The 13729-nt window shown below is 32.9% G+C and overlaps 1 protein-coding gene across 1 annotated transcript; it reads left to right on the forward strand.

The window, feature by feature from the left end:
• Window positions 1-364: 364 nt before the first annotated feature.
• Window positions 365-1519, forward strand: LOC18595570 (F-box protein At5g07610-like). The gene has a single exon (XM_018123109.2). The coding sequence runs from the start codon at window positions 365-367 to the stop codon at window positions 1517-1519; it is 1155 nt and encodes a 384-aa protein (XP_017978598.2).
• Window positions 1520-13729: the final 12210 nt, after the last annotated feature.

Raw genomic sequence — 13729 nt, forward strand, 5'->3', positions numbered from 1 at the left:
TAATATTTATTCTTCTGAATTGAAATATTGCTAGATGTTATTTATGATAATATTTGTGGAATTAATGATGAATTTTAATATAATTGAATAAAAATATGACTTAACTGTTAATATAGTAACATATCAACAGGTCTCCTGGTCATTAGCAATTTTTTCTTCTTTTGTCTTGGAACATATCAAAATGAGTTTCCTGTTTCTGATATTTATGGTACTATCTCATTGATTATCCTTTTTCTTGTTGAAATTTGTTCAATCATAGCTAAGTCGTTCCTTTCTAAGCAGTTGGTTTCTCTTTTCACTCATCAGATTGTGGTTACCATATGAATTTTCTTATTACAGAAGGAATTGATTATTAGTTACAGCCATGGGTTCTAGGAATGCATCAGAATTGAATCTAATCAGCGATACAGATGTCATGATTGATATATTACTAAGGCTACCATTGAAGACTTTGATGGGATGCAAGTGTGTCTGCAAATGGTGGAATAACCTCATCTCAGACCCTACTTTCAAGTCCAATTATTCGCGAAGAAACCCCCAGTACTATGTCTCTGGATTCTTCCTGCAGAATTTCTTGTTTCTTGAGCTGCGCTCAGAATTGTTATTTTTCCCATATGAAGGACAAATTGATGCTGCCCCTGAGCCATCTCTCTCTTTCATTGAGGACGATAAAGGTGTTGAAGGTGTTCGTATAGAAGATTCCTGCAATGGGCTTCTCCTATGCAGCAGCTTCCCTGGCCAAGAAAAACATCGCCCATACTACATCTGTAAACCAACTACAAAGCAGTATCTTCCCCTGCCTTATCTGGAATGCAGAAATGTATTCAGCAGTACCATTGCGTATGATCCTAACAAGTCACCTCATTACAAGATTGTATGCATTTGTGCTTCCTATTTGTCAGAAAATCATTGCCAGATAAAGATATTCAGTCCAGTCACAGGCTCATGGAAAGTCTCGGGTAAACCATTCCCTGTTTTTGATGAAGGAATGTTGTTAAACAGAGGAGTCTTCTTCAATGGTATATTACATTGGATCGGCAGGAGAAATCTGGCGCTTCGATTCGACTTGGAAAGAGAAGTTATGCTGACAATGCCGATGCCTCCTATTCCAGAAGGATGGACAGAACGGAAGGTGAGGTATTTTGGTGAATCAGGAGGCCATTTATTTCTAATTGAGACCTATGGTGCCCTTACTGCTGGAATTGATGTGAAGGAGATGAAATCTGACTATTCTGGTTGGTTTGTCAAGTACCATCTTAATCTTGATACGGTAGCATTCCATAGTCCAGGAATAAGAAGAAATTACAAGTTAGCTATATTACATATTGCTCACCAGCATGTAGGGGATGAAGATGAGTCATTCATGGTGATACATGTTCCAGGTGAATTTGTCAGTTTTAAACTTAAAGATAACACTTTGAAGGAGCTCCAGACAAATAATCAAGTGAACGAGGATCTGGGGTTGTGGTATTCATGGGAAGGAGTGTATCCTTATTCAAACACTGACTGTTATCTTTAAGCCTTTAATTTTGTTTCTAGTTCATGTTCCATTTTCAAATAAGAACTCTGCCTTTTTACCTTTCGTATTACAAGAATTCATATCTGCGTTTGCTGGTGACTGTCCTTCAGACATGCTTCCATATTTTGAAGCTGCTAAAATAAACTTGACATAACAAAAAACATTTAGTTCCAAACTAATGACCAATAAATAACTAAATAATAATGGATAACCATTGGAAGGACCGTACTACGTAACGGGTTTATCATTCTAATAAAATCTATCATTAACATCTAATGTTAAAATACTAATATCATTTAAAATCATCTATAATTTTCAACCATAATTAAATACATATCATTAACCACATCATCAACCATAAACAATTCCAAACACTCAAATAAAAATTGAAAACACGCACGCAAATGTCACATCATTCTAGTGTCACAAAATCTAATGATGAACTAGAAACAATTTATTAATAAAATTGGATCAAAATAAAAAAAGTTAAATAAAATTTAAAATTTAGTTTAAAGCATTACCTTTCATTAACTATTAATTAACATCAATAGTATTAGAGCATTCAGCTTATGCCACTTCTTCCTTACTGATATCTAAATCCATGACAACTGCAATAAGATTATTCACTTTTATTTCTACAGATGCAATATTATAAAAAAATGTTTATTAAAAACATGTAAATAAATCAAACTTACTCTAATCATGCATTTAAACAAAAGAAACATAACAAAAAAAAATGATAGAGTGTATTACCAATTTCCCCAAATAGCCAATTCTTACAACATAAAATTGCCTCCATTAGATCTAGTTTAAGTAAGCTTTAATATTGATCAAGAACTCTACCACCAACACTAAAAATAGGTTTGAAAGCCATTGTCGATAAAAGAATGACCAAGATAAATCAAGCCCTGATAGAAAGCTCGAGATAACAAAACTAATTTGTCTTCTAAACTTGTAAAATATCCAATTCTATTGTTGTTTCAGTCTTTTGTTCATCCAAATATTGCTCTTGGCAGTCCCAAACTCATGTTGAAAATTGTCAAAGTCCTAATTAATAAAAACAAAACAGCTACAAAATATTAAAATAAAAAACAAAAAAATTATTTCAATAACAAATAATACTTCAAAAATAAAAATTTACTTTCAATAACTTATTTGTTTCCCTTTTGCAACTTTCTCCCATCAAAAGGTGTGTAATTTAAAGAGGATGATGGAGTATTAAAAACTATGACAATATATTCATTATAAAAAACAAATAAATGATCTTTAATTTTTCTAAATTCAGCTAAATTACTCCCATAAAGCTTTGTGTAACTCCAATCCACAAATTGAATCTTATACATAGGATCAAATATCATAGCTATAGCTAAAATCACATTAAATCTAGACCAATACTTCTCAAACTTAACAAACATTTGAGTAGCCATATTTTACAGATACACATCATCCTCACTCATATGTTCTTGTAAGGTCATGCATGTCATGAATATCGAAGGAAAGTACAAGTCAAATGTGGGATACTTTGTTTCAAAAAACACACAAGTAATCTCATAAAAAACACTCAAGGACTTGCTAAGTTTCTCAACTCTATCCCACTCATATCTAGATGGACAATTTTTAAAATTTGAATCATGAATTTCTAAATGATAAAAAGCCATGCGAAAATAAAGTGCACATTCAAGCATGACAAATGTGGAGTTTCGCCTAGTTGGAACATCTTGTTTTAAGTCTCTTCTTGCATTCAAACTCACTAGGTTCACACATTATAAATTTTTGTTTTCTCACTTGAGAACCTTTTACATACTTAATGCTTTCCCTCACTTTGGGGATAGCACTATCAACTTCTATCAAACCATCTTGCTGTTGTCATATTATCCACGTAAGTGCACGTATTGTTAAACAAGTAATATAATGAAAAGTAAAGTGTCGATTCCACAAAAAATTGAATTAATTCCTACTACTACTAACTTCTAAAATTAACACACCTTAACCTTATTTAAACAATCAAATTTAATTATTAAAAAGCAAAATCCAAACTAAAACTAACAACTAAGCAAAAAATTTTTCTAAGAATTCAATCAACTACTAGACCTAGGATTATGACATCCTTAAATACTTTATCATAATATTGTCTCTCTCTCTTAAATTATCTCAATGGATTAAGTTGTTAACATAGAGTCCCAAATTATTTACAAGTCTCTCTTAAGTTTCTTATAAAAATATCATTCCCCATTAACTTAATATATCTCTATGTAAATTAAAATGAAAAAAGATTCATTGAGTTCATACTCTAATCTTGGCTACATATGACACATAGTATATTTCTATTCTACATGTAAATCAAATAACCTAATCAACTAAGTGTAAACATCTATTTTTTTCCTCTTAAATAAAAAATAAAATAATTAAATCACAATGAAAAAAAAAGTGAGATGCATGGCCTCCCTAGTCAACACTTTCAAGAAACAACCTACACAAAGCATTCAATGCTCCTTGGGCAACCAGATTTAGGTCACCTCTGATTGCCAACCAAAGATTTTCTTTGACTTAAAGCCCTTCATATGTAAAATCATGCTCAGAAGAGCATGATTTCACTTTCTGATTGTCCAAAAAATTCAACAATCGAGTTCTATAAGAACCCTCAAATTTTTTGGTTTAAGGGGAGGCTGGACTGGAAAAACCTGAGTCGAATTTGAAAAAAAAAACCTAAATGAATTTCTCTAGAAAACAAAAACCAAAAACTAAAAAAAAAACCTTAGCCTGTAAACTTTAGAAATTCATAGCGAAAAAAAAAATCTTAACTTTTAGTCCAGCAACTGAATGCCCTAACCACAATAAAAAAACTAAACATTCAAAATAATAAAAAAAAAGAAATAAAGAGCAGAGAAATGGAGGCAGTAGTAGGGTAAAGGGAGAGTTTTTGGGTTTGGAAAGTTAAAGTTTTAAAGGATTCTTTATTTTGATCTAAAAAAGGGGGGAGGAGTATTGGTGAAAGTGAATGATGGTGAAAGAAAGGGAAAAGCTAATGGTGGTTTGAAAGAGGAAGGAGGAAGTTTTGTTTAGAGAGAAGGGAGAGGAAACCACTAGTAGAGAGAGAGAAAGTGAGTGAAGAAAATAGAGAGAGTGGAAGAAAAATGAGTTTAAATACCTAGGGCTTGAGGATTCAGAAAAGGCACCGTTTTGAGAAAAGAAAGGGAGCAGCATTGTGGGCAGCTTTGAGTGCTTTCATGAGCCAACTATCTTAGGCCATCTTTATCCCAATCAAGGTATGGGCTCTTTTGGACTTTGTTGCTTGAGTTATTTTATTTGGTTGAACTATATTGATTATTATGTTTGGTGGGTCATTTAATTTGTTGGCTTAGTTTTAATTGGGCTCTCATATTTAAAAGGTTTGTTTTTTTAATTAAAGTTAGTGATTAAAATAAATTAACGATAATAGGTGAGATAATAATAATACTTGATAGCATAGGTCTATGTACAAATATTTATTTTAGGGTAAAAAAAAGAAAATTATAGACAAAAAATAATAGATAAATATTTAGTTCTGAAAAATAAAAAATATCTAGTAAAAAATTTTATAAATTTAGGTAGGTAAAAAGAGGAATGTATATATATATAACAAAATATATGTAGTCATAGAATAATAATGATGAATTCAATTAAGATATAGAAGTGAATATTTAGTTATAAAAAAATAGGTATAAAAAAACAATAATAAAATAGAAAGGAAAAAATATTTTTAGTTGATAGTTAAGAAAGTAGGACACATATTTAAGTGAAAAATGTAAATACATATTATTATTAATGGTGAGAATACCAAATTGTACCAATGATGGAATGATCATCCGGAATGCGAAAAGTTACAATTTCGAATGAATTTTTCTAAGTTAGGGATTTCGATTAAGACCCCACCAGTATGATGGGTGGGTTTTAATTTTGGGTCTTGATATTTATAATCCTAAGTACTGAAAAATGCATTAACTTAATTACTCATATAGAAACGAAAAGAAACAATGAAGTAACGATAATAATATATACAAAAGGAAATAGATAAAATATATGTAGTTTTAAAATATAGGATTATATAAAATAATGATGTTTATGATGATAAACAAATAGTAAAAGATAAAATTTTTAGAGATAGTAAATTCATAATAATAATGAATATGACTAAAATGTAAAAGGCAAATATATATATATATAATCGTAAAAGATAGACTTATGTGAGAAGACGGCAAAATAGTAAGTCAAAAGGGAAAATAGGTTAGGTTAATAAAAATTTAGAAAAAAGTTGAGAAATGTATGCACAAATAATAATAATTCTAAAATAAATTTTGCGTTAAAGAAATAACTTTTAGGTGAAAGGAAACTATACTTAGCCAAATAGATAAATACTTAAATATACAAAAATATGTAATAGAACAAAATTATATAAAAATAAAAGATTTATTCATGATCTATCTATATATATATATAAAGAAACATAATAAAAAGGAAATCCTAAAGAAATAGCAAAGGAGTTATGGGAATGTTACGAAACAAATATTAAGGTTAATTGGCACATCACACATCATCATTGCACTATTAAATGGCATGGCATGTAGACATATTTTGTGTACGAGTATAAGCTCAAATGATGGGACTTTCCGAAGGAGCTTGCGAAGGTGAGTTTCTTTGAAAAATTCTCTATGTAAAAAATTACTTTCGAGTCCCACCATTATAATGGGATGGCTCAGAGAAATATTTTTAATAAAAAGCTTTTGCTTGTATTTGGATCTACATTAATAAAAATATTGTTTTTACGTGCAAATGACTATCCTGATGATAGGGTTTGCCCTGTAAATTTGCAAAGGCGAGTTTCCCGAGTATTTTCCTAGGTGAGAGAGTATCCTCAGATCCCACCAGTATGATTGATGGATTTGGGAAGTATCCTCAATAAAAGGCTTTCGTTTGGCATTATCTAGATTTTATGTCATGCATTTCATAATTGCATCATGTGCAAGTTACATCCGTAATACCAAATAAAATATTAATTGGTGAAATAAATAAACAATAGTTAAGGAAATATAAGAATAAAATCAATAGTTTAGGATAACATATGATTAAATGGTACCATTCGTGGAACAGGCATCATAGGGGTGCTAATCCTTCCCTATGCGTAACCGTACTCTCAAACCCAACTTTAAAAAAATATGTATATCAGTTTGTAGTTCTTTAGATGGACTTAAAATCAATTTAAGACTCCGTCGAATAGAACAAATTTAATAGGTGGCCAACTGCACCTAGATAAAAAAAGATTGGTAGCGACTCCTTAAGTTTTCAACATCTAGAGGTTGGGTTTTTAGACTCACACGTTATAATAGCTTGGTGACTCCACTATGGATGTCAAACCCTACTTTGTAAAATAATTATAATGTCATTCACATGCTCGATAGAATGTTTGTATATTTAGGAAGTTCGAGAAATCGTTAAAAAATGATATTGCCCCTAATGGTACCATTGAGTCGATTAAGCCTCGAACTAGTTCAAATAGGAATTTTAAGGTGAAACTAAGAGTTTCACAGTTCAAGGATAACTCAAAATGGTAATTCGGAGTTCGAGGATCAATTCGGAGTCAAATTGGAACTTTCACTATCTAGGGGTAAAATCGTAATTTTTCCACCCGCGAACAAAATTTGAGATTTTGAGAGAATTTAGATCACATTTGACAAATTGAAGAATGGTATGAGTATAAGGGATGAAAAATATGTCTATGGGCAATTTTTCAGTTTTTGGGGCAAAAATGTAATTTTTCACTTTACGGGGGTAAAAGTGTAATTTTTAAAAATTTACTTCACCAAAACTTTGAAAAAGTCTAGAAATTTCATGTAAGACATGGATAAGTGAAGAGGATTGAGTGGTAGAAAAAGAAAGTAAAAAAGATAGCTAGAAAAAAATAAAATAATAAAATATTTAAAAAGTAAATAAAATAATAATATTTTATTAAGCCTATTAAAAGGCTTGAAAATTCCAGAATTCTTCATTGGGAGGGTCAGCCAAAACCAGCAGGAGAGAGAGAGAAATAAGAACAAACCCTAGAGTGAGAAAATTAAAAAAAAAGTGTGATTTTTCAAGGAATCAAGTGTTTAAAGGTATGATTTTTCAAGCTTAGCTTAAGATTTATCATTTCCATGCATTTCTCCTTATTTTCCATGGTTAAATTATGTGTTTTGATGATGGATTCAAATCTGATCATATGAGTTTAGAGAGAAAAAGTTGTTAGATTAATTTGATTTTGAACTATGTTAGTGTTTAGTGTTAGTTTAGTATGCTTATGAATAAAACAACAAGAAAAATATTCATTTTCTCCATGAATTTCTCTAGGCCGAATCTAGCCAATGGTGTGTGAGGATGAGGTTGACTTTATTTTAAGAGAATTAGATGGAAAAATGATGAATTATGAGGTTGGAAATTAAATGGGAATTTTTTGTGTAAAAAATTGAAATTTTTACCCACTAGGGGTAAAAGCGTAATTTGTTGTCCAAACTGATAAATTGGACCACATTCACAGTCATTGAGGTATTGTAGATATAATTGGATAATTGAAATTGAAATGGATGGAATTGGAGTTGAATTAGAGATTTTAGAAATTTACACCGTGTATAGGCGAGTTAGGTCGGACACTGTGATTAAGCAATTGTCCGAACATTTCACACCATATCTAGTGCATACGCATGGATAAGAGCCTGAAATAATATATATTGATTTGACACAAATTATTGAATTTTTTGTGTCATATTTTGTGGATAGGTGGTGAGCTATCTGATACGGGTAAAAGACTATACCCGAGGACCGAGAATAGGAGTATATCTACTCCTAGTACAGTGAGTAAACTTACTGTCATCTTAATTATCTAGAGTAGATTTATTTAATTGTGTGATTTTATGAAAAAATAGTTTAATTGGAAAATTATTGTGTTATGTGGGAAAATGAGATTTTATAAAATAATTTTATAAAATTTTTGAAAATTTAATAATGATTTCAAAAATAGAGTAATTGGAGACCTATACTATGATTGTGTTGTTTATTCATGATTTTACATTAAATGGCTTATGATAAATGTAGGTATGACTGGTTATTTTTATGATTTAAAGAATATGTGAACTGCTTTGATTTGCCTTGAATGTGTTAAGTGAGCCATGTCATACTATTGTGATTTTATTGGTTGGTGGATTATAAAGTGGGCACTGCAGTGACGGGGTTCCGTGGGCTAGCCTAATTAGAGGGGCACGGTTCTCAATTATTGAGCTTACCTCGATTGGAGAGGCGCGTAGGATAACTCCCGAGGTAGGATTTGAGTACATTTCACGTTGGCCACCACGTGAAACTAGGACTCAGCCAATGCCGAGGAACGGCTGTGTTGTCATAGGTGAAATGTGTTTGTGTTTGTGATAATAAACAGTCTTAGCGGTTTCGGTAAGATGCCTTCACGAGATATCCCCGAGAATGGATTTTTGGCAAGGGTCAAGTTTTTGAAAAGTACATAAGTCATGTTGAGTAATTGGATGAAATCCAATTATTTATATGAGTTGGGATGAATTATTTTAATTGTCTCCTATTACTCGGCTTTAGATTATTTTGATGATGTCTGTCTACTCACTGAGATTTTATAATCTCACCCCTTCTTCCTATACATTTTTCAGGCTCAGAATAGGCAGTCGACTGTCAATTGCATCGAGAAGTAAATTTCGGAGTTGCATCCTAGAAAGCAAGGTTATAGACTTAAACCTTCTCAGTTATTTGGGAGCCCACGTGTCATTGTAATTTAAATTGCATACTCCAGTTTTCTATATTATAGTATGTATAAATTTATTTTGTTTTTATGTGCAGAAAATTAATTTTTGATGTTTCAAAAAAATATATATATATTGTTTTACATTAAAATAGATTATTTTAATTAATATTTTTATTTTATTTTATTATTCAAAAAAAAAAGAAAAAAGAGAGAGGAATGGAAAAACTGGTACAAAAGCCTTGCGAGGTCTCGAAAGGCATTCGGGGGAAGAATGTTTGTCGAGGCTTCACGGCGGTTGTCACGGGCTCAATGGGAGTTTCAGGTCGTGACAATGGAAGATAGAGAGTTGAGCCATAATTAATCATAAGTTATCCTAAGCCCTAAATAATTTAGTGTTTCTTTTAAATTTGAGCATTTGTTTTGTGCATTAATTGTTTCATTGTCGTTATTTTATTGCTTTTATTAATTGTGGGGAATTTAAGATAAAAGGATGCGAGATTGCCCATCGAAGGTTGGTACGCTCTTTTACACACATGACACATTCTACATTCATGCATATGCCTTTGACTTGGGCTCTATCCTTTATTAGGAGGGAGTTTAGTATCTATGCTCACGTGAGGTGATAACCTCCGCATGAGCTAGTGAACACTCCCACTCAAATTGAACCTAATCCGTTTAAAGCCTGTAATTGGTGAAGACCAAAGTGCCTTACTAGTCCGAGTGGACGACAACGAGGAACAATTTAGGAACCTTTAGCCTCATTCAAAACCAAACCCAACATATAGAATGTTATAAGTACCCTATCCTTAGGTAGAGCTTCACCCATGCGTTAAAGAGTATGACCTTGAATTAGGCACACATGAAGGAACTCCTTTTACACCCTCTACTTTAAGTTCCTCATCAAAATAATAAGAATCATGGAGTAGATTACGTCTGACGACATGATAAATACCCATGACAATAATTACCGTTTTTATTTCTAAGGCAAGTTAATTCACCATACTGACTTGAATATTTTTTTCTTTTCTCTCATTTTCTTTCTTTCATTTGTCATTTCATATGCACTAATTTGCATCCATCGTGTTGCATATAGGGAAATATTGGCTATACAACAACTATTGACTGAAGGAATCTTGATTACATCCATGGCATCGTCGTCAGTTAGCTCGCTCAATAGGTATAAGAACGAATATGAGGTCGAACTACAAATAAAACAAGCTCAACAAAACGAAAGGGATTCTTTGGCCAAGGGGCATATCTCAACCCTTCCAATAAAGGTTCACCTTGATCTCAAACAAAATGACGTTTTAGAGATGGAAGGTATGTGGGAGCAATGGAGGCCCAATAGTCGAGACAATTTCTATAACAAGTATGGGCACATTGCTTGGCTTCTCTATGTACATGTGGACGATCAGCTACTTAGGGCAATCACTCAGTTTTGAGATCCTTCTTACTAATGTTTCGTGTTCAATGAAGTAGATATGACATTGACAATAGAAGAGTATTCATCACTGCTTCATATAGACCAGATGCAACCAAAGAAGTTATACTAGAGAGCTTAAAAGACAGGGTGATATCACCACTAAAGAGGTTAATCAAAACTGGAAAAAGAAGGGAGATACCGTGCCTCCTATGGACTTTCTTGAACAATTATATTAAGAAACACATGGAAGATGAACAAGGTCATTTTGCCTTTGTCTTGGCAATAGATGAGGTAGTGGTCTTTCCAAAAATCTTAGGATATATTGAAGTCTCAATCATAGATTTCTTCGACCAAGTAACAAGGAACATCAATCCAGCGCCTACCATTATAGTCGAGACATTGAGGTTGTTGAACTATTGCTATCGGAAGGGTGAAAGACGTTTCATTAGGTGTGCCCAACTTCTCACCATATGGATAAAGAGCCATTTTGAGTGCAAAGTTAATAGATTCCGAAAGCCTTTCCTCTTATCAAGTTATCCTATTTGTGAATTATGTGAAAGAGAATGGCCAGCCTACAAGAAAAAAGAATAATGGATTGCAAGACTCAAGAAGCTTATAAGTGTGAAGATGACCTGAAGGGCTCCCTAGATGCCTAGGATGTAAGTGGTGTACAAGTGTGGGGACAAACCATGGGCACCGCTAAAGGGACCTTGGGGAGTGATTAGCTATACTCCAATAATGGTACGGAGGCAATTCGAATTTGAGTAATTTGTACTAATGACACACAGGCTTAACCAACTAGAGTTCACGTATAGAGAGTCGGACACCCTTAAGAAGATCCCAGATATCATTCAAGCATGAAAAAAAAACAAGTATGGTGGATCAGGGAAGGTTCACTAACGAGGTCACTACTAGATATTTAGCCTTGCATGCCCAAAGAGTAAAAGATGTCGTATGTCCTCCAGAAAGTGCATCCAAATTCCTTGTTGGTCCAAAGCCTCAAGATGTTTTCTTGGAAAGTAAGCTGGCTAGAAAGACGCTTGAGATTGAAATGATGAATATGAAACATAGATACAAAGCTGAACTAGAAGTAGTAAAGAAATAAGCATCGAAAAAAGTTCGAAAAGCTTTTTATAAATGAAATGAGTGGAAAAACAGGTTTGAAAGTTCAAATGCAACATGTTCATCTTTTATTGTCAAGAGTCAAGGAATGCAAATTGCTAATAATAGCTTGTAAAACAAGATACAACTACAGAAACGAATCATAGAAGAACTCAAGAGTGATTGCAACTTAATTGAGGTAGTCATAGAGGTTATAAAGAGTAATATAAAGCAAACATGCAAGAATACTTCCGAATGCGGCAAGTGAGAGACTTGTATGAGTAAGACCTCTGAAAGAAGCAGTTTGAAATGGAATGGATATTGATGCAAATGAGGGAGGTTGCTTTCAAAGCAAAGGAAATGGCAAACAAGACTGAAGAGCTTAGGAAAAAGATTCTTCCAAAAAATGAGCTTAATGAGCGCCTAATAGGTCATCTTAAGAGAGTACGGGACCAATATGATTAAGTTGGCCTTTTCTTTTAAAACCAATGATGCAAATGGGGATGTAATTGGATGCTCAACTTTTATGAGTCAGGATTTATTATGACAATTATTGTTGGATGGCCAATATTTTTCACTCGCATCACATATGCATAATTTGCTCCATAAAAGCATATAAAAAGCACAACAATTTAACTCTTGTCATTATCAGTTTCTAATTGTTTGAAAAAAAATAAAAAAAATAAAATTAAATAAATAAAAAAACTTAAAAATCTTACCTTTTTTATCACATTCATAAAATAAAAATGCACCTAATTTATGTTTATGGTTATAAAAGGTTTCCAAAATAGCTCGACCACCTAAGCCTCACGACCAGCACACTTATTATACTCGTCAACAAGTAAGAAGCATAAAGGAAGAGAAAAAAGATTGAATGGATAAGATGGAAAAAAGTCAAGAAGAAATGAAAGAACAATTAGCAAAAATGATGGAATTAATGATGAGTTTAAGTAAAGGGAAGGGAGTAGCTGAAGAGCTTGATCCACCAGAAAACCCACAATACATCGGCAACTTAAGAGATGATCGACCTTATCCCCTAGGGTTCACTCCACCTTATGCCCAAACTTTTCAAAAGGTTCACCCACAAGTGACACCACACGTTGCCAAGTTCCCTCATGCTTATTACAATGTACCACCCCCAATAAGTCATCAATCGATTCATGGGCAATTTGGGTTGAATTCAGGAGCAAATCCCATTGAATCAATACACGTCCTAGATCTAGACAACCCAAGAGAGCAAGAAAAGTTAAAAAAGAGTTCATCACAGACACAGAAAAGTGAGAAAGTCAAGAAAAAGTATGATTTGTTGGAAGAACGCCTTCGTGCTATTGAAGGTGTTGATAGGTTCAGTACCATGGATGTAACCAAACTATGCTTAGTGCCTGATGTAGTGATCCTTACCAAGTTCAAGGTTCCAAAATTTGAAAAATATGATGGAACAAAGTGTCCAATGGCACTCATTACTATGTATTGTCAAAAGATGGCTGCACAGTCTCATGATGACAAGCTACTGATCTATTTCTTCCAAGATAGTCTGATTGGGTCAACTACCCGATGGTATGTACAGCTAAATTATAGCCATGTTAAGACCTAGAAAGATCTATCGAGAGCTTTCGTAGCACAATATAAACATGTGGTTAAATTGGCTCCTGATCAGTTGTCATTACAAACCATGAAAAAAAAAAAGCAAAATAAGAGATTCAAGGAGTACACCCAAAGATGGAGAGATAAGACAGTGCAAGTTCAGCCACTTTTCACTGATAAACAAATGATTGTATTCTTTATAAACACACTCTAAGCTTCATTCCATGAACGATTGATTGGCAATGCCACGAAAAACTTTACAAATTTGGTCTTATTTGGAGAGATAATAAAAGGAGCTATAAAAAATGGAAAAATTGAAGGGAATGAA

The sequence above is a fragment of the Theobroma cacao genome, chromosome 6 (genome assembly GCF_053813885.1).
Source record: "Theobroma cacao isolate CCN51 chromosome 6, ASM5381388v1, whole genome shotgun sequence".
Classification (NCBI taxonomy): domain Eukaryota; kingdom Viridiplantae; phylum Streptophyta; class Magnoliopsida; order Malvales; family Malvaceae; genus Theobroma; species Theobroma cacao.